General features: G+C 49.3%; 1 protein-coding gene across 1 annotated transcript in view; it reads left to right on the forward strand.

Moving 5' to 3' along the window:
• LOC118218408 (zinc finger CCHC domain-containing protein 24-like) overlaps positions 1-23,808 on the forward strand; it is a 47,321-nt gene that overhangs the window by 7,496 nt on the left and 16,017 nt on the right. Inside the window, exon 2 of the mRNA XM_035401035.1 lies at positions 1,635-1,835. Coding sequence (XP_035256926.1) covers positions 1,635-1,835 — 201 coding nt within the window. The remainder of the gene's footprint in view (positions 1-1,634; positions 1,836-23,808) is intronic.

Genomic DNA, 23,808 nt, shown 5'->3' on the forward strand with positions numbered 1-23,808 from the left:
TGCCATTCAGGCCGTATCTGCCCAAACCTAATAAGCGCTGTTCTGTGTTCGCGCTGTTCAGCGCCACAAAGAGAGCCTAAACACAGAGAGCCTAAACACAGAGAGCCTGAACACAGAGAGCCTAAACACAGAGAGCCTAAACACAGAGAGCCTAAACACAGAGAGCCTGAACACAGAGAGCCTGAACACAGAGAGAGCCTAAACACAGAGAGCCTGAACACAGAGAGAGCCTAAACACAGAGAGCCTGAACACAGAGAGAGCCTAAACACAGAGAGCCTGAACACAGAGAGCCTAAACACAGAGAGGCTGAACACAGAGAGGCTGAACACAGAGAGCCTAAACACAGAGAGCCTGAACACAGAGAGCCTAAACACAGAGAGCCTAAACACAGAGAGCCTGAACACAGAGAGAGCCTAAACACACAGAGAGCCTAAACACAGAGAGCCTGAACACAGAGAGCCTAAACACAGAGAGCCTGAACACAGAGAGCCTAAACACAGAGAGCCTGAACACAGAGAGCCTGAACACAGAGAGCCTGAACACAGAGAGAGCCTAAACACAGAGAGCCTGAACATAGAGAGCCTGAACACACAGAGGCCCCGACCGCCGCTCCCAAACCTGGCCCTGACCGCTGACTGCATTTCACTGCCAGGAGCTGGAAGTGGCTTCCTTTTCCATTCCGCTGGTTTTCAATCACTCTCTCCCTTCCCTGCTGACCCAGCAGATCTCCCTCACCGCGTGCCCTCCTGTACTCTGTTCTGTGGAGGTATTCAGGGGTTCTCAGACCTGGTTTTGGGGCTCCTTGCTTTTTGTTCCAGCCATAGTTGCATCCCCTTGAATTGTAACAAGCTGTTAGCCGCTCTTAATTATACACTTCTGAGGTCTGTTGAGGGATTATTTACTCTCTTGAGGCCTGATTATATCAGAAATATCTGCATGCCGAGTGGAGTAACTGTCCCTTAGTCATGTCCCAGGGCTGGCAACCAGTCAGATCAACTACCACTTTCTGCAGTGTGCTACAGGGCAGAAGAAGCTTCTGTTGGAAAGAGCTTAAACGCTGTACTGTAACTGATGAATTTACAGACTTACGGGGGAAAGCAATGGGCTCCTAATTACCGAAAGCGTGGACACCTGGACCCTGGAGTTAAGCCATTTGTGGAAATGAAGATTTCAAAGACTGAGTAAATGGCAGTGGGCCAAACATCCGCTGTGCTAAAACGTTTAAGGGGAAAAAAAGACACTGGAACCTGAACACATGTTTGTAACTACCTTAATTGAGCATGAGATTGGCTTTAATAAAAACCAGCACGCACAGGGGGACCCCCAGGACCGAGTTTGAGCGCCCCTCAATTACTGAACCCTGCACCCCTCTCCTTACACAGCAGGGTCACATGAATCAGCTCACCGAGACAGCCCTTCCTTTCTCTGTCATTTGGGGAGCATATTCTCCCGTAGAGGTTCAGGAATCCCGAAATCACTGCCATGTGTGCTGCTGACAGAGCTGGCAGATCTACCGCACGTGTGTGTGTGTCCACTGTATTGTTACTATGGCGACCTAACGGTCGTTTGTGTTTCTGTGCGTTTGCTGTGGCCAGCGGCGGTCGTGCTCACGGTGCCTCTCTGATCGTTGCAGGCCTTAAACAACGGCCTCTACAAGAGCGGCTCGCCGTATGGCTCCCTCAACAACATCGTGGACGGCCTGAGCTCGCTGACCGACCACTTCTCCGACCTGTCCCTCTCCTCCGAGCCGCGGAAACCCAGCAAGAGGCCGCCGCCCAACTACCTGTGCCACCTGTGCTTCAACAAGGGACACTACATCAAAGACTGCCCGCAGGTAAGCCCCGCGGTTCCTCAGACGCTTCCCTGGTGCTCCTGGGCAGGGCGCAGCGGCGTACAGTAGGCCAGCGCGACCTCTGACCCACTCTTCCCGCAGGCGGTCTCCGTGCTCCGTCACGCGCATCGAGTTCATTGGGACGAGCCGCGCGGACAGAATCGCGGGCGGGAACCTTACGTAACCTTGCGCTCCGCGTGGAGAACACAAGCTGCAGGATTTTACAGCTAACATCACTTTCTCAGGCCCGGCTCGCTATAGGATGATATAGGAAAAAAACGCATCTACCAGAACTGATAAGATTGTAGGCCATGAAACTCAGCCATTGAAACACAGGCCTTTAGGGCTTAATCAGTTGTATTAGTGATAGAGTACCCAAGTGCCTTAAACAAACAAAGTGATTTGATCTTTAATTACAGTGGTTTTGCATCACAGTACTTATGAATTATGATTGTTTATTTTACAGTTACACATTTTGTCAAATGTTTCAATGTATTACAGCTACATATACTGTGAAGGCTTTGTAGTGACAGATAACTCAATGACAAATAAATAGAGTTTTCAAGGAAAACAATTGAAATTATTATTTTCTTTTTCAATGCCTTTCCATTTTTACCAAATCTGGAATGTCCAACATCACATTCATAGCAGTGAATACAGTCCAAGTTAACGCATTTGAAAGCAGACAGAGGAGCCCATCCATGCAGTAGAACAGGGCCTTAGCAGGATGAGCCACCCAGCAGAACCTAAAAAGTGTCTGTTTTTTTTCCTTTTTCAAATATATTTTAAATCGTGTTTTTAGCTTTGTGCATGATTTGAACCGTTCGGTGGGAAAAGGCTCCACAGTGGCCCCCGCAGTGGGAAACAGGAGAAATCGAAACCCTGGGAAAATGCTTGTTTGGACATGCTAAGCACGCACAAATCTGCCTTGGACGAGCGTCTGAACTGCACGCTCAGGGCAAGCAGCACAATGGTTTCGCAATGCGCCTTTCAGTTTTATTATTTTTTTTTTCACTTTTTAACTTCAGAACATTCCAGAACACTGTATTTCAAGCTCCAATTTGACGTACACATTAAGCGATGTCTGAAGCGCTCCTCTTACAGGGTTAGGGTTAGGGTTAGGGTTAGGTGTCTGAAGCGCTCCTCTTACAGGGTACTTGTAAAGGTTTATGTTTGAAGCTGTTTGGATGTATGTTCTGAAACGGAAGGGCCTTTGTGCTTTTTTATGTTTTATGTGGGGGGGGGGGTGGATTTCAGTTTCAAAGCTGCGTACATTTCATGGCCAGGGTTGACTGTGTTTTCCTTCTGACTGAAAGGCGGCGTGTGATTTTACCCAGCATCCCATCTCAGATCAGTGTGTCGTAATAAAAACCAGCCGGTGGGTTAAAATGATAAACCCCCCCTGCATGAAAGATAAACGGGGTTCCCCTGCTTAAAATGATCTGCATGTCGAACTGATAAATATGTTTCTTACCGTATGGCGGTCCAGGTCATTTGGGGCTCAGTTTGAGGCTTGCCTCTCATAGCAACCCCAGGAAGTAGCACTGATCAGATCAGAGTAATGGGGGGGGGGGGGGGTAATGGCATCACCAGTCTGTCATCTGAAACCGGGGCACAGCGATCGTCTTGGTGCTACTTGGCGCTCGTGGCGGAAAGGAGACTCCATCACTGAAATTCAGTCCTTCCGCTTTGGTTTGGGTACTAAAAAACAAAATCGACAAAGTTAAAAAGGCTTAAAAAGGCTTGTGGCAGTTTGACTTTGAGTTTGCAAGTTCACCTAATTCCTGCTTGTGCATTAATCAGACACTCAAATGTGGGCATGTACTTGGTAAACTTATAGAAAGAGTTGACACGACTAGAAATCATGTGCATATAGCAGAAAGAGTCCTCTGGTGTTAGATGTAACAGTTTTTCCAGCTGATTAGCCGAATTAGTAGCTAAGTAGCTATTTGTGAAAATAACACGTTGCCACAGTCTGTTGCAGTGATGTGTTCATTAATGGGAGCTTACTCAGAAAGGGCATGTTGCTGTTTGCAAGCTTGCCAAATTGCAGACATTTCATCTCCAAACAAATGTTGTGGTTAAATGCCTCATGTTTGCTGCTTTTATTTCGTTACACCGAAGGCCCGTTCCAGTAAGCGCCGGGCGGGGAACCCGGGGATTTGGGCATGACTGCTCCGCGTTTATCAGAATCAGACTGTTTTCACGACTTTCCCCTTCTGAAGCATTTGACTGTGGCAACCGCACTTAATTCCTTGTGACTCAGGTGCTGTATATGTCAGGCATGAGGCATGTCTATGAAGTACAGTCTTACTATGAAACCCAGGCTTTATGGGTTAGGCATGCAGCCACATGCACCCCTGGTGGGGTACAGTAAATGCTTTTAGAGGCTTCAGTGCACAAGTCAAATAGCACAAGGCACTTTGAGTAAGAGGACTTGTGACACTGAAAAGATATAACCACACAACTGCTACAACTGCCACCATTATTACTACTAACACCACTACTCCGAGAACCATTACCTCTGCTACAGCTGCTTCTACTATTACTGCCACCGCCTTTGATACTGTTACTCTAAATATAGTAATCAGATGATTTTTCTGGACCCCCCCCCACCTGTGTCATTGCTTGTCTCACTTCCAAATAATGAGACAGATGCAGACTCCTCTGACCTCAGGGGACATCAGTGTTTTACAGACCTGTATTTCACGAAGACACAAAACCCTGGAAAAGAGGGGAACTGCATGAAATGAATCAGGCGGCAGAACAGCCAGAATGTGCGAGTGTAGAGTAAATCTCACATACTGAGGGGTCTTTGCACTTCCAGCTCTTCTTGAAATGGCCAGTAAAGCCGAAATAGAAGCGCCGTGGCAGAGCTTGTGTCTCCTGCACCCGTTTTAATTATTTACACCCGAGTTCCATCTGTATTCCTTTACTCCACACAAATTCATTTTTCCCTTTGGACAAATATACTTTATCAGATACAGCAGAGATAAATCTCCCCGAGCAAAACACACGACAGATTATTTTATTGTGAAATGTAATAATGTCGTGGGGGGGTCGGCATGGGGTGGGGGGGGCAGCTTTTTTGGGTTCCCTGCGGGCCGGACGAGGCGGGTCCAGTGATAGTTTTATGGGCCTTATCTGTTGGGCTTTGTCCGGCGCACTGCTCCGTGGAGCGGGGGGTCTGATAAGAATCGGTAAATGTCATGGCTCGCCGCGGCGGGATAGCGGCTGCACAGGGGGGAAACCGAAAACAGGCGGTCGCCATGCCACTGGAGCGGTCCCGGGGCATGCTGGGTAGTGGCTGGAACGGTCCCGTCGCATGCTGGGTAGTGGCTGGAACGGTCCCGGGGCATGCTGGGTAGTGGCTGGAGCGGTCCCGGGGCATGCTGGGTAGTGGCTGGAACGGTCTCAGGGCATGCTGGGTAGTGGCTGGAGTGGTCCCGTCGCATGCTGGGTAGTGGCTGGAACGGTCCCGGGGCATGCTGGGTAGTAGCTGGAGCGGTCCCGGGGCATGCTGGGTAGTGGCTGGAGCGGTCCCGGGGCATGCTGGGTAGTGGCTGGAGCGGTCCCGGGGCATGCTGGGTAGTGGCTGGAGCGGGCCCGGGGCATGCTGGGTAGTGGCTGGAGCGGTCCCGGGGCATGCTGGGTAGTGGCTGGAGCGGTCCCGGGGCATGCTGGGTAGTGGCTGGAACGGTCCCGGGGCATGCTGGGTAGTGGCTGGAGCGGTCCCGGGGCATGCTGGGTAGTGGCACCAGCGCCCCTGGTGAGGCAGTGAACAGGCTGCCAGCATGCTCTTCAGAGAGGGGTGTTTTAGATGGAGGGCAGGCTATTAAAAGAACTTCTAATGCCAAACTTTGGCCCGGGGCCAGCGCCACTATGCCCCTGATCTTCACAAGCTTTCATGGAAATAACTTCCATTTAGACTGGCATTTAAAGGGCATTCGGGGTTTGCCTCTGGAAAAAAAAATGGCAGTGCTCTAAAGTGTGTGGTGGGAGTCGCTAGCATTTATGGCTCGCCTTCAAGGCCAACTCTTAAATTTTAATGTGTCAATGTTATGTGAGCAAATTCATGGAGCCTCTCGTCCTAAAAGCACTCAGCTGGTCCAGGAGGCTTAAAATTGTTTGAAGTAATTCCAGATAAATAAATAATGTCTAATCAGTATTTAATAGTAAGACATGAAGCAGTAATTTTACAGTGTTGTAAGTTGAGTTCAGGACACCTTACTTGTCCAGGTTACTTATCTATATTGAACTGATGCTGTTTAATGTGTTTCATTTTAAGTGTGACCTGCGAGTCACATCTGCAGCAGTGCAACCTTGGGCCTGTTAGGAAAGAGTTCTATAGGCCTGAGCAGGGCAGCCCTGTTAGGAAAGAGTTCTATAGGCCTGAGCAGTGCAGCCCTGTTAGGAAAGAGTTCTATAGGCCTGAGCAGTGCAGCCCTGTTAGGAAAGAGTTCTATAGGCCTGAGCAGTGCAGCCCTGTTCCTGTTAGGAAAGAGTTCTATAGGCCTGAGCAGTGCAGCCCTGTTAGGAAAGAGTTCTATAGGCCTGAACAGTGCAGCCCTGTTAGGAAAGAGTTCTATAGGCCTGAGCAGTGCAGCCCTGTTCCTGTTAGGAAAGAGTTCTATAGGCCTGAGCAGTGCAGCCCTGTTAGGAAAGAGTTCTGTAGGCCTGAGCAGTGCAGCCCTGTTAGGAAAGAGTTCTATAGGCCTGAGCAGTGCAGCCCTGTTAGGAAAGAGTTCTATAGGCCTGAGCAGTGCAGCCCTGTTAGGAAAGAGTTCTATAGGCCTGAGCAGGGCAGCCCTGTTAGGAAAGAGTTCTATAGGCCTGAGCAGTGCAGCCCTGTTAGGAAAGAGTTCTATAGGCCTGAGCTGTGCAGCCCTGTTAGGAAAGAGTTCTATAGGCCTGAGCAGGGCAGCCCTGTTAGGAAAAAGTTCTATAGGCCTGAGCAGTGCAGCCCTGTTCCTGTTAGGAAAGAGTTCTATAGGCCTGAGCAGTGCAGCCCTGTTCCTGTTAGGAAAGAGTTCTATAGGCCTGAGCAGGGCAGCCCTGTTAGGAAAGAGTTCTATAGGCCTGAGCAGTGCAGCCCTGTTAGGAAGGAGTTCTATAGGCCTGAGCAGTGCAGCCCCATTGAAGCCTCATTGACACCTGGTCACACCAAATGTTTTCCCTCCTGTGATAGAGAGTTGTGTGAGGCCCAGGCCTCATTTGTGCTGAGTGACATACTTCCTGTTCCAGTTGTCCAGTCCTCATTGGCTTTCTGTAGCCTTTTAACTGTTTTTTAACGTAACCGTATAATTTTACCTAAATCTTCAGACAGATTAAAGATGTAATATGAACTGTGATGGAACTGTGTCCTTATCTTTAATCCTTGGAATTCTATAAATAAAATGAAACTAAACTCAGTTTTGTGGCTTTAATGGGGCTTCACTTATAAAAGCATTGCGATGTTTGTCTACTTGTCACTCTGACTGTTTCCTGGCAACAGATTGACATACTTGACACCCGTCAAACTCAAAGCAATTCAGCATAGATGATCACTTTTCTCTTTTCTATCTATTTAAAAACGGAAACTAAAAAGAGCAGTTGCATTGGTGTCACAGTTCTGGCCCCAACAGGCTTTAGAACAGAGGTTTTAATAAGCCTTTGTTGATTTTTCAGAGGACAGTTTCTGCTGCAAGCTGATTCTTACTTGGTCCTTTTTTCTAACTTGGTTTCATGTGAAGATGCCCACAAGACATCTGTTCTGCATCTGTTTCATCACTAAGATGTTACAGTACCATAGAATGAGTCTGCATCTGCTTCATCACTAATATGTTGCAGTACCATAGAATGAGTCTGCATCTGCTTCATCACTAAGATGTGGCAGTACCATAGAACGAGTCTGCATCTGTTTCATCACTAAGATGTTGCAGAGCCATAGAATCAGTCTACATCTGCTTCATCACTAAGATGTTGCAGTACCATAGAACGAGTCTGCATCTGCTTCATCACTAAGATGTGGCAGTACCATAGAATCAGTGTGGTGGTATATGGTAGCATATTCTACACAGGACAGTATGCATGAACCTTAGCCCCGTTCACTGGGGGGTTGCTGCTAAAGGAACTGCATGCGTAGCTGAGCTCAGAAGTCAGCCATATGCTGTTCCAGCCCACTTCCTTTCAGGTGACGAAGGCCTCGTGGATGCCCTGATTTATGGCCCTAAATCCAGTGGAAAGTGTGATGGTGTTATCCTGTACCCCGAGGGGGTCGTGCCAAATGGCATCCACGAGTTACCCCAACCACAGCAAAGCATAACCATAACAACCTCTAGCAAGAAGCCAGGAAGCACTCTCATTTAACACAATTAAAAATATTATTTATTAGCATGTTACTTGTGTTTTTTTTGGGGTTTTTTTGGCCCTCTAACCTTGTAATGCTGTGAAAAGAAGGCTGACTGCGCGGATAAAGGCAGGAGCACTCCCCGGTGGAGCAGCGCTGAGCGTCTCTGAGCCTGGCAGCGCGTCCGGCTGTTTGTGCTGCATTGTGTCACAGGATCGCTGTTCACATGACGCAATTACTCTGGAGGGGAAACAATTACAGGGCGGAGAAACGGGTTTGCTGAGCGCGCCACGCGCGCTGTGTTTGGGTGCGATGGGTGCGTTCGTGCCACGCGCGCTGTGTTTGGGTGCGATGGGTGCGTTCGTGCGCCACGCGCGCTGCGTTTGGGTGGGATGGGTGTGTTCGTGCCACACGCGCTGCGTTTGGGTGGGATGGGTGTGTTCGTGCGCACGCGCGCTGTGTTTGGGTGGGATGGGTGCGTTCGTGCGCACGCGCGCTGCGTTTGGGTGGGATGGGTGCGTTCGTGCCACGTGCGCTGTGTTTGGGTGGGATGGGTGTGTTCGTGCCACGCGCGCTGTGTTTGGGTGGGATGGGTGTGTTCGTGCCACGCGCGCTGTGTTTGGGTGGGATGGGTGCGTTCGTGCCACGCGCGCTGTGTTTGGGTGGGATGGGTGCGTTCGTGCGCACGCGCTCAGGACACAGACCGCTTCAGCGTCTTTTGTGCAACACCAGCGAAGAGAAAACGGTGGCGTGTACTGATCTGATTAATAGAACAGGCAACAGAACAGGTCTTGCGGCCACTCCCTCCAGTGTATTACATCACCGATGTTTCTGTACTATGTGGCCTGAAAACAATTAGCTTCTGTGATCAAGGCACACCCTGTTTCCTGGTTTGGTGTAATAATTCTGACGGCACGGACTCAAATGCAGCTCACACAAGCATGTACAGTGTTGTGCTCGTGAAACAATGCGCGGTCAACTTCGACTTGATGCTACGTAGCCTCCCTCTAAAATGCGCCTATTTATTGAGGTGGAGTACATATACATCACAGTTTAGGCATTTAGCAGATGCTGTTTACCGAGACACCTATATAGCTTACGATCTTTACACACAACCAGTTCATACTGTTGGATGTGGACTGTACATAGCTAAAGCTGTCTTACCCTTGCGGGTGCAATGCCAGTTCCCCAGCTGGGAATTGAACCTACAGGCTTAGTGTTGCGAGCCTGGTTCTCAAACCGTTACGCTACATGGTGCTTAGCGCAGCCTACCAGAGGGCTGTGGGTTGCGCTGACTGAGGTGGTCGCGTGGAGTTCAGCTCCAGAGCCGTATAAACAAGCCCAGCTGTATGAAAGCGGCATCTGTGAGGCAGAGGACGCTGGGTAGTTACATAATGACATCATGTAAAAATAACGCTCTAATAAAACTTATTAAAATGCAATTTGTGTTGCACAGTTTAATCTGGTTTGTGTGCCATTTTAGGATCAACAGCTTTTCACACTTTAGAGTGGTTGTGGCTCAGGCTTGAATTTGCACTTCTCTTATCTTTTAAAGCTACTAGCATAGCAACACATGCTGGATAAGGAAGCCTTCAATAAGTACGTAAATAATAATGTACTACCCAATAAATAATGTGCATGTGAACATGACCTTGAATCGTAAACCCGTTTCTAGATGGTTTAAGGAGTGAACTGTTTTTTATTTTATTTTACAGAATGCAAAACACCTCCTAAAAATGCATCTATAAGCTACAGTCAACATGTATTTCATATACTGCCCATCCGTGACATCTAGCAAAAAGCATTTGTTTGCCTTTGCAGTGCATGCAGTTTTTTAGTTTGTGCAGAGCTCTTCATCGTTGTGAAGGCATTCTGATAAACAGTCAGATCACTTCCCTTTGCAGCTGAGCTGTGGATCCTTCACTTCCTCCACACTTTATCCCAAGCTTGACTGAAGCACATTCTATTTTATTCATGAAGCATAGTACAGACTTCTCTTTTCCCGTCTCGGAAATACTGTGTTGTGTTCCCACGGCAACGAACACCACAGAGTCGCGGAGGGGAACCGGAGTGCGTTTAGGCTGGCTGTGACTGCAGCCTCGGTGGTCACGCAGTGCTAACTTGCTTTGTGTTGAGTTTGTCGGAGGTGAACTTTGTGCATCTTTTGCCAGAAATGTGCTGACCACAGACAGAGGAGGAAATGCAAAAAAGAGGGCAAAGCGATCTGCAGCGTCAATCCATCAGCAGACCCCTGTTCCTGCAAGTTTGCACACAGCACCTTGCAGACCCCCCTACAGACTATAGTAGGTTTCTGTTGTTTACTGGTGTAATAGATTATGGGCAGAACTGCATGATGGTCCAGGTGGTCCTCCCAGGCTGAGCAGCTGAATGGCCCTGAAGTGCGGGTGCTTCTGCCTGTAAAGAGTCCCGCGGGTCTAAGGAAGGCCAAATTGCGCAGTCTTAAAATAAAATCGCTCCAGGGGCGTGGAATTCTGTAAGGAGTGCGAGGACTCTGAATGGGTGACTCCTTACGTGTGTCTAAAGTGCTCATAAATTTCACTCTGGAACTCATCAACTCGTTAATTTTAGGTGCCAGTTGTGACATTTTGGCACAGCCCTTTAATTTCAGAGGTTTACACCCCATGTATACGGGCATCAGGTTTAGGACCTGGCTGTTCTTAATGAGGGCTCAGTAACGCCCAGACGCAGTAACGCCCAGACGCAGTAACGCCCAGACGCAGTATTGCCCAGACGCAGTAACGCCCAGACGCAGTAACGCCCAGACGCAGTAATGCCCAGACGCAGTATTGCCCAGACGCAGTATTGCCCAGACGCAGTAATGCCCAGACGCAGTAATGCCCAGACGCAGTAATGCCCAGATGCAGTATTGCCCAGACGCAGTATTGCCCAGACGCAGTAATGCCCAGATGCAGTATTGCCCAGATGCAGTATTGCCCAGACGCAGTAATACCCAGACGCAGTATTGCCCAGACGCAGTAATGCCCAGACGCAGTATTGCGTGTCCCATTCTGCACAGGTTCAGCCACGCATTCGGGGGTCCCACGGGGGGATCTGGAGAATTAATTTTGGATCCATAGTGTGGATCTAGTGTTGGAATGGCCAGTACTGGAATGGCACATGTCCATTAGCTCGTGCTGCTGTTTGGGATCTAGCTGTGAGAGGTGAAAGTTCTGTGACCTGCCGTTATACTTTGGGGTTGGGACAGGCGTACCACATTTTAGAAGTCTGTGAGCGTAGCTGGTGAAGCACTTCCCCTGGAAATCACCCTGACGCTGCCACTTAGTCAGCAGTTTACGAAGCTGGCCAAAGGAGAAGCACTTTCTTTACCAGGGTGAAGTTCATGGTTTGCGGAGCAGTGGTGCTGCCGTGTGGTCTGATGTTTTGCTCAGTTTGGCTCAGTTGTGCTTCAGTGTTTCCTCAGAGCTGGAGCAGATGGGATTCGCTGGGTGATGAAGCCGGGCAGATTTCATTTATTTATTCAGAGCAAGACCTGCTGCAGTAGGCATGGTCCGGATTTGTGGTGTGATTAGACTTCTCGTGGGAAGTTTGATCTGGGAGAGAACGTGAGGAAGTTTGCAGTCGTTGAGGAGTTGATCACTTTAGTAAAACGTTGCTCAGTAACTGGCTTGAAGTGACTTGGCTTTGGTAGGTCAAAAATAATCACTAAATGGATCGATGGGTTTGGGACGTGAGGGGTGATTAAAATGTTTAGAACATCTAGCTCATGTGGGAGACCCACGAGGAGAGGCTGAATGTTGATGTGTGGGTTTGTTGGTATTAATGAAGCCTCGTGATTGCAGTGGTTATCGCAGCTTTGGGCTGGTCTGGCAGGATCGGGCCTGGCTAGTGGCTGATAGTGCAGGGCGAGAGAGATGGACGGGCCTGTGGCACTTCCTGAAAGAGGAAATCAGAGTCCAGTGACGGCAGAAGAGGGTTTCCTGCCAGCTGTTCTGCGCTCAGCACAGGAATACCGCTCTTCCTTTCTGTCTGCTGATACTACAGACCCCTTTGTTTCTGCAACAAACCCTTTCTCTGTGAAGCTGTAGAGTCGGCTGCAAGTTATTGTCCCTTTTTGGTGGGAAACAGAATTTTGTTCGAAGTAACTGATTAAATATATTTCAAAACATTAGTAAACAAAGACGTCTCAAGGATGTGTTGCCCAGGGATCCACCCATGAAGGCAATCTGGAGAAGATTGACGTGCCCCGCCCTCCCCTTTGCACACTAGTGATGTCATCCCACCATCCCTATAATAGCGGTTGCTGCTGCCATCACAGAGATGGTGATGTCAGATTTGATCAGACTATAGATTACGCCTGAGAAAGCCAGAGAGTCACAGCCACAAGCGGGGAGGAGTGTTTGTCACAAAGGATCCTACAGTCAGAAAAAGGCTGTAAATATGCCGTCTGAACGCTCTGGCGTCGGACGAACAGGCCGCCTTTTGTTCAGAGCCAGGGACGTGTGGCGGGGGGTGTTTGGCTTTTTGGCTTTGGGGAGAAGGAGAGAGCAGATCTGTTCCCCAGGGCCACGTTACCTCCCTGCTGCCCCGCTGGCAGATCTGCAGGAGATATTATTTATTAACCCTCAGCAATTATTTTTCCATCAGCTCGTGTTTGTGCAGGAAACTCCAGGGATCTCGGGGTCGCTTTGTTACGGGAGAAATCTCATCGAGGGGGGGGAAGAAACGATGAGAGAAAACAAGCAGCGGCAGGTCATCCTGCCTCTGGGGGGCAGCGCTGCGTGTTTCTGCCACATGGTATGGGGCGACCACGGTAACCTACCTGTGAGCCTCTGCGTGACCGTGCATGGGAGAGAGCGCTGGCCATGCCTCCTCCTCCTCCTGGCGTGTGCCTCCGCACCCTGCTTTCTGTGAAGCTTCTGTCCCATGTTGCCTGCGTCCTTCTTTCTGTGAAGCTTATGTCCCATGTTGCCTGCGTCCTTCTTTCTGTGAAGCTTCTGTCCCACGTTGCCTGCGTCCTTCTTTCTGTGAAGCTTCTGTCCCATGTTGCCTGCGTCCTTCTTTCTGTGAAGTTTCTGTCCCATGTTGCCTGTGTCCTGCTTTCTGTGAAGCTTCTGTCCCATGTTGCCTGCGTCCTGCTTTCTGTGAAGCTTCTGTCCCATGTTGCCTGCGTCCTTCTTTCTGTGAAGCTTCTGTCCCATGTTGCCTGCGTCCTGCTTTCTGTGAAGCTTCTGTCCCATGTTGCCTGCATCCTTCTTTCTGTGAAGCTTCAGTCCCATGTTGCCTGCGTCCTGCTTTCTGTGAAGCTTCTGTCCCATGTTGCCTGCGTCCTGCTTTCTGTGAAGCTTCTGTCCCATGTTGCCTGCGTCCTTCTTTCTGTGAAGCTTCTGTCCCATGTTGCCTGCGTCCTGCTTTCTGTGAAGCTTCTGTCCCATGTTGCCTGCGTCCTTCTTTCTGTGAAGCTTCTGTCCCATGTTGCCTGCGTCCTGCTTTCTGTGAAGCTTCTGTCCCATGTTGCCTGCGTCCTGCTTTCTGTGAAGCTTCTGTCCCGTATTCACATGAGGCCTGAGCAGGGCTGTACAGTACGCTGACAGTTTCACCGTCAGGCAGCAGCCACAGTGAGTTTCATTATCAGTCAGGTTCAGTGGATGGATGAACTTTAGCCTAGTTGCTATCACTCATTCACACACACTGCATTCTGTGCACACCTGCATGGTACCTGGGCATCACAGTGACCCATCACCTGGGCATCACAGTGAACCATCACCTGGCCATCGCAGTGAACCATCACCTGGGCATCGCAGTGACCCCATCACCTGTGCATCACAGTGACCCCATCACCTGGGCATCAAAGGGGCGACATAGCTCAGGAGGTAAGACCGATTGTCTGGCAGTCGGAGGGTTGCCGGTTCAAACCCCACCCTGGGCGTGTCGAAGTGTCCTTGAGCAAGACACCTAACCCCTAACCCCTAACTGCTCTGGCGAATGAGAGGCATCAATTGTAAAGCGCTTTGGATAAAAGCGCTATATAAATGCAGTCCATTTACCATTTACAGTGACCCCATCACCTGGGCATCACAGTGACCCCATCACCTGGGCAGGCTGGTTCTCTGGACGCTGATATGAGTTGCGGTCTGTGTTCATCCTCGATCATGCCAGCAGTGCCCGTAGTACACCTGTGAGAAAACATCAAAAGCCCCACCCCCCATTATTATCTTGTTGTATTTGCCAATACTGTTCGTGTCTATTGCCTGTTTGCTGCTCCCGCCCCCCCTCGAGATCTATGTGCATGGATGTAAAGGGATGCGAGGGTGCGGGTGTATGGGTGGTTGGGTGTGCGGGGGTGCGGGTGTATGGGTGGTTGAGTGTGTGGGGGTGCGGGTGTATGGGTGGTTGGGTGTGCGGGGGTGCGGGTGTATGGGTGTTTGTGTGTGGGGGTGCGGGGGATACACTGGCCTTCTTTTGATGTGAAGATCATTTTTGTTCCGTCTCCTTTCATTGCCTAACATTTGCGAAAAAAGGAATAGTGAAATTGAAATAGTGAATTTAAAGATGGGTGGTCCATTTAGACAGTAAATCGAATTCAGGGAAGTTCTGGCTGGACATGCCAGATACTAATAAATCTGCCCTGCAAGGACCACAGGCTGTCTGTGTGGTTTACAGTCTGAACGATTCCCTGGAGATTACCCCCCCCCCCCCACTTAAGATCCTCTGTGTGTGTGCTGAGACTGCAGACCCAGCACTCTCCCGCTTACCTAAACAGAGACCAGTCTGCCTCAGAATCAGACAGAGCCCTGTGCTAAGGGTGCAGGTGTTCATTGAGATTCTGCTCATGACACAGACGACCAAGTTTCCCGGTGCCAACCACAGCCTGGCTTTCCAGCGTGGAAGGCGAGGTACACTCAGCGTGAAAGGCGAGGTATACTCAGCGTGGAAGGCGAGGTATACTCAGCGTGGAAGGCGAGGTATACTCAGAGTGAAAGGCGAGGTATACTCAGAGTGAAAGGCGAGGTATACTCAGCGTGGAAGGCGAGGTATACTCAGCGTGGAAGGCGAGGTATACTCAGCGTGGAAGGCGAGGTATACTCAGAGTGAAAGGCGAGGTATACTCAGAGTGAAAGGCGAGGTATACTCAGCGTGGAAGGCGAGGTATACTCAGCGTGGAAGGCGAGGTATACTCAGCGTGGAAGGCGAGGTATACTCAGCGTGGAAGGCGAGGTACACTCAGCGTGGAAGGCGAGGTATACTCAGCGTGGAAGGCGAGGTATACTCAGCGTGGAAGGCGAGGTATACTCAGCGTGGAAGGCGAGGTATACTCAGCGTGGAAGGCGAGGTATACTCAGAGTGAAAGGCGAGGTATACTCAGAGTGAAAGGCGAGGTATACTCAGCGTGGAAGGCGAGGTATACTCAGCGTGGAAGGCGAGGTATACTCAGCGTGGAAGGCGAGGTATACTCAGACCTCCTGACTCTCTGGGGTTGGCTCTTTCTGCTCCTGATGGGTGAGCCTGGATGATCTGATGAGTCATAACAGACACAAGGGTGGGATGAGGGGGAGGGGTCTGTGCAGCTGTTTCTGCGGCTCAGCCAATCACCTCGTTTCCTGTCTGATGGAGGGCCTCACTGGCGAATCAGACACTTGGGTTACCGGGCCCTGGCCATGGCCCCCACCAGCAAGGGAAGGGACGGTTCCTTTCAGAGAAGAGAGACGGCTCTGCTCAGTAATGTAAATAGTCTACTCTTATTCGCCATGGCTGTGCTCTCACACAAGGCTTGTCCTTGTGTTTGCCTTTCAGAATATGAGCTTGCTTCCTAGTCAGAGGGCTTTTGGAGCACACTGTTACCCCCTCTCTCTCTCTCTCACACACACACACACACACATACCCATACGCATACACACACACACACACACACACACATACACATACACATACACATACACACACACACACACACACACATACACACACACACACACACACACACACACCAACTGGCTGCGGAATTTGGGATACTGGTGAAATCCCTCCCTCTTGAATACAAGTTCTGTCCTCCAGAACGAGCTGGGAATTTTGGATTTCCCCACCCCCACCCTACTCCTCACTCCTCCACCCCCCCCCCCCCCCCCCCCAGTGAGCCGGCCCACCTGGGGGTGTCACTCATCGCAGCTGAAACTCGATCCTGCCGCGCAGCTGTGCAGCTCGTCAGCCTGGCCGCGAGGCTCGTGGGATTCTGAATGTGGGCGGGGCTAACGCACAGGGCGGGGCCTAGTCTCTGAGGAGCACAGCTCCAGCGTTTGGCGGGAAGCTGTGTCAGGATCGCAGATATCCCGCCAGGCGATTCCGCTGACTGAGACCGATGTTACTGTGAGGCCGTCTGGTCATGAGCTCTGAGCCCAGAATTTTGCCTGCTCAGTTATAAGTGACCTGCTTTTTGTGACGTCCTGTGTGTGTTCAGGGAGTTCAACACAGAATCTTTCCAGAGCCTTTGAATTTGGATACCATTGATCCAAACCTATATTTTGTATAATGTTCATATACGATCGACTGCAGTTATAGGTCCTGCTCTGTTTTCATTTTACATATTCTTTCGGCGTGATTTTGTGTGATTTAGATCTTCCAACTCCAATAAAATCTGAGATTTTTGGGAGGAAATTTTGATTAGTTACCAACATGCTAACACTGAATATAACCGTGGCTATGACTACGGCTGACATAGCAGCAGTAAGACAGTTATTTCCCCTTTGTTTTAAATCACTGAGCCACTACAGCTGCAGCTGGTAGGTAGTAGTTAAGTGAAACCAGGCGAAGCTGAGATTGCATGTTTCCTGCAGAGATGATGTAAGGATATCACTCCAGCAATCTGCCAAACATCAAGGACAAGCAGGGACTCCTAGGAATTAGTTTAGCTACATGACTAGTCTGGTTCTGTGTCACCGGGTGACTGATCTCTGGATTACCACGCAGGCAGGACGTGTTCTCAGTAAGCTGATAGTTTCTGTTGTGCGAAAACACCCCCGTCATGCGGAGGAACTGAAATCTGTGCTGTTGATGTTGGGGACACGGTGTTATTTGTTTTTGCTTTGTGGGCATGTTGTTGCAGGTCAGCAAATCAGGTTTGCAATTTACATCTAACGCCTCTGTCTGAGTGGGTATTCTCTCTAGTACAGCACAGCAGAGCCCCCAGCCCCCCATAACCCCCCCTCCCCCCCAGTATCATCCATCACACGGTGTAGCCTAGACCGGAGTATTAGAGTAACTCTGGACTCGCAGTAGAGGTTGCTGCTATTATTATAATTATTATTACTACTACTACTACTAAAGGTCAAACTCAGCCATTTCTTAGTAGCATCTAGGCCTACATTTACGTGGAAATATGTAGAGGCATAGCAGAGTGATTGTGCTTCTGTCACACACCCTGTTTCATGCGCTCGTGTCGTTACTGTTGCTCGTGTGTGTAGAGCATGCCGTGTGGGTTTATGGTATGACTGTGGTTTATTACAGTCATTCCGGCTGCATGACTGCACGTTTGTGGATAATTACACAGCCCATCCCTTTGGTCTGGATAGAGTTAGGATGGTTTCGGAAGCAGTAAATATGTGTCGTGTTATGGACATAATAAAGCAAGTTAACCTTTGACCTAGCCCTGCGCTTCCTCTCAGCTCATAGGTCTGTTTGGGATTAACAACAATACATTTTGCCTAGTTTTTTTTACATTTTCTCCTAATTTGTCTGCTCCAGTAGGTTCTGTCAGTTAGGGAGAGCACAGGCTGGCTTGTGCCTCCTCAGCCGTTGCGTGATTGGTGCAGGCAGATCACAGGCGTCTTGTCCAATGAGAGCTGCTGTTGGTCAGTAATCCCTGCCAACTAAAACCCTCCCCTTCCCCTGCCAAAGAAGGCCCTCCCCTTCCCCGGCCAACTAAAGCCCTCCCCTTCCCCCGGCAACACCGTGGACAACTGCTGTCATCTGAGCTCAATTCCAGACCGCGGGCGACGTCGCCACGTTAAGGAAGAGCGCTAGGGCGGGAAATTCAGCCCTCTGTCCGTCAGACACGGCGGAACCCCAGGGACACGGCGGAACCCCAGGGACACGGCGGAACCTCAGGGACACGGCGGAACCCCAGAGACACGGCGGAACATCTGAGACACAGCAGAACCTCAGGGACACGGCGGAACCCCAGGGACACGGCGGAACCCCAGAGACACGGCGGAACCCCAGAGACACGGCGGAACCTCCGAGACGCACACCTCATTCAAACTTCTAAATTTTCTTCATAACTTTGAGAATTGCGTCAAAACACTAACTTTAAGAATTTGAGAATGATTTACATTACCATAGCCATGCTTTTAAACAGTGCACTCTTGTGTCGTCACTATAAACTTTAACAATTTTTAAAAGAACCCTACTGGTTATAATGGGGATTTGAGTAAATATGATCTGTTTCCATGGTTCAGAGCCGCCTGCTCTGTCTCTATTTGGCTTTCCGAGCAGCGCGTCCTCCTTCAGTGACCCTCAGTCTGTGGCCTGACTCTCTGTCTCTATGAAGGAATGTTTGACTCATTCTTTTAAACCAGGTTGATTTCCACACTTGTTGTTGCGCCACTTTCACTCCTGCTGCCGCTTACCCTCATTTTTATCTTGATTTTAGATTTGTCTTAAATGTTTTTTTTTTAATTAAATATCCTGCAGTCACCCTGTTTGTTTCTGTCTTTTTATGTACAGCACATTGAGTTGCACCCGCTGTCGGAAATGTGCTTTATAAATAAAGTTTGATTGATTGATTGATTGATATTCTACTGCAGGAGCACAAAGACATGCCCGTTTGTCTCATTTTGCGAGTGACTATTTTTTTTGCTTTTTTGTGATAAAACAGAGCTCCGATAAGACATAATTGGATATGCCCCTCCCAGGTTTATACACACGCGTTCAGTTGACTGGTCAGTCCATCACTCAGGGTTCATATCTCTGAGGTTCTACTGCAGTGAATAGCGTATGACTGTGATCCATTTGGCCCACAAGCAGGAATCTACGTGATGACCAACAGTGTCCCCCCCACCCCCCAGCCCCCACCCCCCCGGAACGTCAACACGAGCCCACAGTTCCGCTCTCAGCACCTATTCTTCATTTCTTCTCTCGTTTCCTCTCGCTAACCTCACACATCGCTCCTGACGACCAAACTGCCGCTGAGAAAAACACGTCTCTCGGGTTCCGTAACTCTCGAGCAGGAAGAGCGATGGGAACCTCATTACAGAACCTCTGTTGTTTTCTGTCTTCAAGTCTCCCTGCAGCACAGCTGTTCCAAGTTTTCCTACCAACTGCCACAGAGAGAGAGAGAGAGAGAGAGAGAGAGACACTGAAAGAGAGAGAGAGGGAGAGAGACAGAGATGCTGAAAGAGACAGAGAGAGAGAGACAGCTGAAAGAGAGAGAGAGTGTGTCACGGACAGCATGGAGGATGTTTCCCTGCAGCTCAAGAAACTATTTTTTAAATAGAAATGTGGGGGGAGGGGGACATGTATCTTCATTATTAACCATGCAAATTTTGCTTGTGATGTTGACATCACCCTGCATCTCAAATTCATTGCTTCTCCAGTGCACATATATAGAGCCTCGTTGGTCATAATCTTAAGATCAGGCCGAAATAATGAAATTTGATCAGACAGTACCGCTGTGTCTCTGATATCAGACAGTACCGCTATGTCTCTGATATCAGACAGTACCGCTGTGTCTCTGATATTGTTCTCTGATATTATTGCGCATTCCCAGCTTAATAAGTGGCCCTCACATTAAGAATAAATGTGTCACATAAAATACTTCAGCCCCCAATAAAGAAAATGTACAAACTCACCCCCCCTCCACTTCACACAACAGGCTTCAGAAACTTTTCTGGATGCCTGCAGATTAGTTCAAATTACAACAAAACTCCAAACCTTCAAATATGTCTTAAATGCAGTGATTGTAACTTCAGAAATGTAGGGAAAACAGTAGATTTGCCACTACACAGTATCAATCAATTCAGAAGATGCCTCCGTTTACTTAACTTAAAGAAGAAGAAGAGAAGTTATCTCAGTGACATCACCACCATTCAAACAATTTTTTTCAAATTAAAAGACTTAATTTTGATGCAGAAATTACAGGTCACACCACGTACTGTGAGGGTACATACCAAATAATAATTTTTGGTCCACTTCCCCTTTAACGCTCATTGTGTAATGCTGCAGTGTATATTTAGCAGCAGCTGCTGAGTTTTGTTTATCTTGGCTCCTGCTGCGTATACAGTAGTTGGTTGGCCTCTCCAGCCTCAGCTTGCCCAGCCTATACCCAGCATGCTTCAGTGCGTCAGGAACCCCTGAGTTCTGAACCCGACAGGAACCCCTGAATACTGAACCCAACAGGAACCCCTGAATACTGAACCCAACAGGAACCACTGAGGGACAGGAACTCCTGAATACTGAACCCGACAGGAACCACTGAGTACTGAACCCAACAGCAACCCCTGAGTACTGAACCCGACAGGAACCCCTGAGTACTGAACCTGACAGGAACCCCTGAGTACTGAACCCAACAGGAACCACTGAGGGACAGGAACTCCTGAATACTGAACCCGACAGGAACCACTGAGTACTGAACCCGACAGCAACCCCTGAGTACTGAACCCGACAAGAACCCCTGAGTACTGAACCCGAGAGGAACCCCTGCTCGCGCGCAGCATGTTAATGCTTGTTGTAGCACGTTAGCGCTCGCATAGCCTCACATGCCGTACCTCACGTGTGTGGCAGGTCCGGTGAAACCGGGGGATTCAGAATGGAAAACTCGCCCGCTTTGTGGGACCCAACCAGCAGCTCCAAACCAGACAAGGCTGTGATTCACCCAGATTTGAACAAACTGTGAGACACAGAGAACTAGCTGAATAGCTGGAGGCCTGTGTTAAATACTCACACGTCCAAAACCGCCCCCCTGTTAATCTGAGCTGTAAGTTGTCACGGCCATGGTGTGCCCTTTGCCACAATAATAAGTGCTTTACCCGCTATAGTACGTTTTTTACCCACTATAGTATGTGATTTACACGTTATAGTACGTGCTTTCCTCGCTATAGTATGTGATTTACACGCTATAGTACGTTCTTTACCTGCTATAGTACGTGCTTTCCTCACTATAGTATGTGATTTACTCACTATAGTACGTTCTTTACCCGCTACAGTACATGCTTTACTTGCTACAGTATGTGATTTACCCGCAATAGTGATTTATTCTCAAAGTTCTAAGTCAGTGTTCTAGAACTTCTTTGCTTTCATCGACCAGTAGTGATTGTGACATCAGGATTAGAATGTTCAGCTAGAACATTTTTGTGATGTCACACCATAATGGGTTAAGTCTGGTGTCCACTGTCCGTCCTTCTACATCGGTCTCCTCATCATTTCCCTTTCTATGAAAGAGACTGCCTTCACCGTGAAGCTAGGCCGCAAGGCCAAACTCAGCGAGTGCTGTGAAAGGAAGTCTGCCGGTTCGCGGGTGTGAGGGTCCGAGGCTGCGAGGGTTCGATTGCGCCAGCGGTATCCAGCGGGGCTCGTCTTCGCACGCTGCGCGCACCGCGGCCTTGTGGGAGCCGCGGGAAGGGGCTCCCGCTCGCTGGACTCCATTGTGTGCGCTGATGGGTTCCAGATGCTGGCGGAGGCAGCGGCCAGCCTCCCGCGGCCTTGGCCTGGGACCAGGAAGCAGTCCTGCACTATCTGGAGCGCTTGGACAGCACAGCCATGCTCTGTCATAACCCAGAGAGAGAGAGAGAGAGAGAGAAAGAGCTCTGAGCCAAGACTGATTATAAAACCTCCACTTGGCAGCTGAAGTCCTGGGTTTTGCAAGAAAAAATGGCTGCTGCATATTTAGTTTCATCTGAAAGTGTGAAATTGTGTGGAACAGGAATGCTCTGGGAAGCATGAAGCCTTGCTGCAGCTCTTCGCGAAGCTGTGTGTGATTTTTATTTGTGTATTTATTCATTTAAATCAGTGAAACTTCACTTAGAAAAAAAGCAAAAATGATATCTTGGTCATTAACGGCTTCAGATTAAACACAAACATGTATCGTGTTGGGATTGTAAAACGTGTAGGACTGGCAGTGTCTACTTCCTAAAATGTCAAAGCCTGAAATGATCATGATACGTGATGATATGATTCCTTTTTATATGATGAGCTATTTTATTTTCTTGCTTCTGAGTCATGGGCCTGTTAAACAGGGAGATGAAGGACGTTTCATGATCGCAATCACAGAGTCTCAGGCCAGAATAAACGCGCAGCCCAACGAGCTTTTCTATCTTTCCTTCCCTTATCCTCCCAGGCCGCAACGCAGCCGGGCGTTCTGCTTTAGTGTCTCTGCCGCCTCTCAGCCCCTCCTGCCGCTGTGTTTAAAGACACAGGCGCATTGCAAGGGGCCAAATTTATCGTTTAGCAGCACACCTGTTTCCCCTGTCTGCCTCTTTCGCCGGCCTCTTTTCTTTGCAGGCACAAAAAGAGACAGCTGCAGTGGTAAAGGACCCGGAGGGCCTTGGGACACTGGCCCCATTTAGCTGTGCTGCGCTGGGGTGAATGCGCTGGAGAACAGAGCGGCCGTTTCAGTGCCTGACTGGAATTCTCGCACAGACCGGGCCTTCAGCGGCGGGCCGGCGGAAGCGAGCCGGTGAAAAAGGGGCTTGTTCTCCCGGCGCGGGGGCGCAGCTGAGCGGCCACACTGGCGTTCTTGTGCTCCCGCCTGCAGCGAAGCCATCTGCTGCTTCCTCCCCGGCCGTCCCGCTTTTCTCACCGTAAACAAGATTGTTTACATCGTGATGTGAGCGCCTCTCCTCCGCGAGGCCGAACAGCGAGCAGGCCGGCGTCTGGGCGTCGATGCGAGACCCTCCCGAGAGCCCAAAATGTTTACTGAGGATGAGGAGCAGAATCAGAATCTGCAGAACATCTTCCCTGCTTTTCCCGTCCTGTGATCACTGCCTGAGGAGGAACGATAGAATAAAAAAGATGTTTTGATGAGATAGGATTTGGGCTTGTTAACTGCAGACAACTTTAGTTTTTTTAGTACTGTACTCTAAAATGGAGGTTTGCAGTGAAAAGCCTGGAGTGTCACATGGTCATCTTCATGGTTTCTCTAAGAGCTGTAGATTTGCAAACGTCTTGATTTACGCATCTTTGCAATGAGTGCTGATTATTTTTAAAAGCTGCTGCGTAAACGTTGAAATCTAACTTTGCTTAAAGTGGGCATTTTTATTATCTCGAGTGCTTACAAGCTTCAGATCTTGTTCAGCATGTGGTTCCACAAGCCAGGCTCACGCCAATCACTGCTACTAAACAATGAAAAGCAAATGTTGAAAAATGAAACATTCTGGCGTCTGTTTTCCACGAGAAGCAGCAGAGGGAAGAAGAGACAGTTGAGATGCCAAGCGAATGCTCAGGCTTGTATAAGATCTTATACTTTCTTTACTCTATGGCCACTTGGAGCAGATTCAAACAGACTGCAGAGAAACTTGCTGTTTAAAAAAAGACTGGTACCATGAGCATTCATGATTCATTACGGAGCCCAAGGCGAAAGAAAGCTGCTTCTGAGGATCATGTGCTTCCACAACATGCTAACCCGCGGGGACCCTGACTGGAGGAGTCACACAGGCACCATCAAACTGAATGTGCAGATCC

The sequence above is a fragment of the Anguilla anguilla genome, chromosome 18, assembly GCF_013347855.1.
Source record: "Anguilla anguilla isolate fAngAng1 chromosome 18, fAngAng1.pri, whole genome shotgun sequence".
NCBI lineage: Eukaryota > Metazoa > Chordata > Actinopteri > Anguilliformes > Anguillidae > Anguilla > Anguilla anguilla.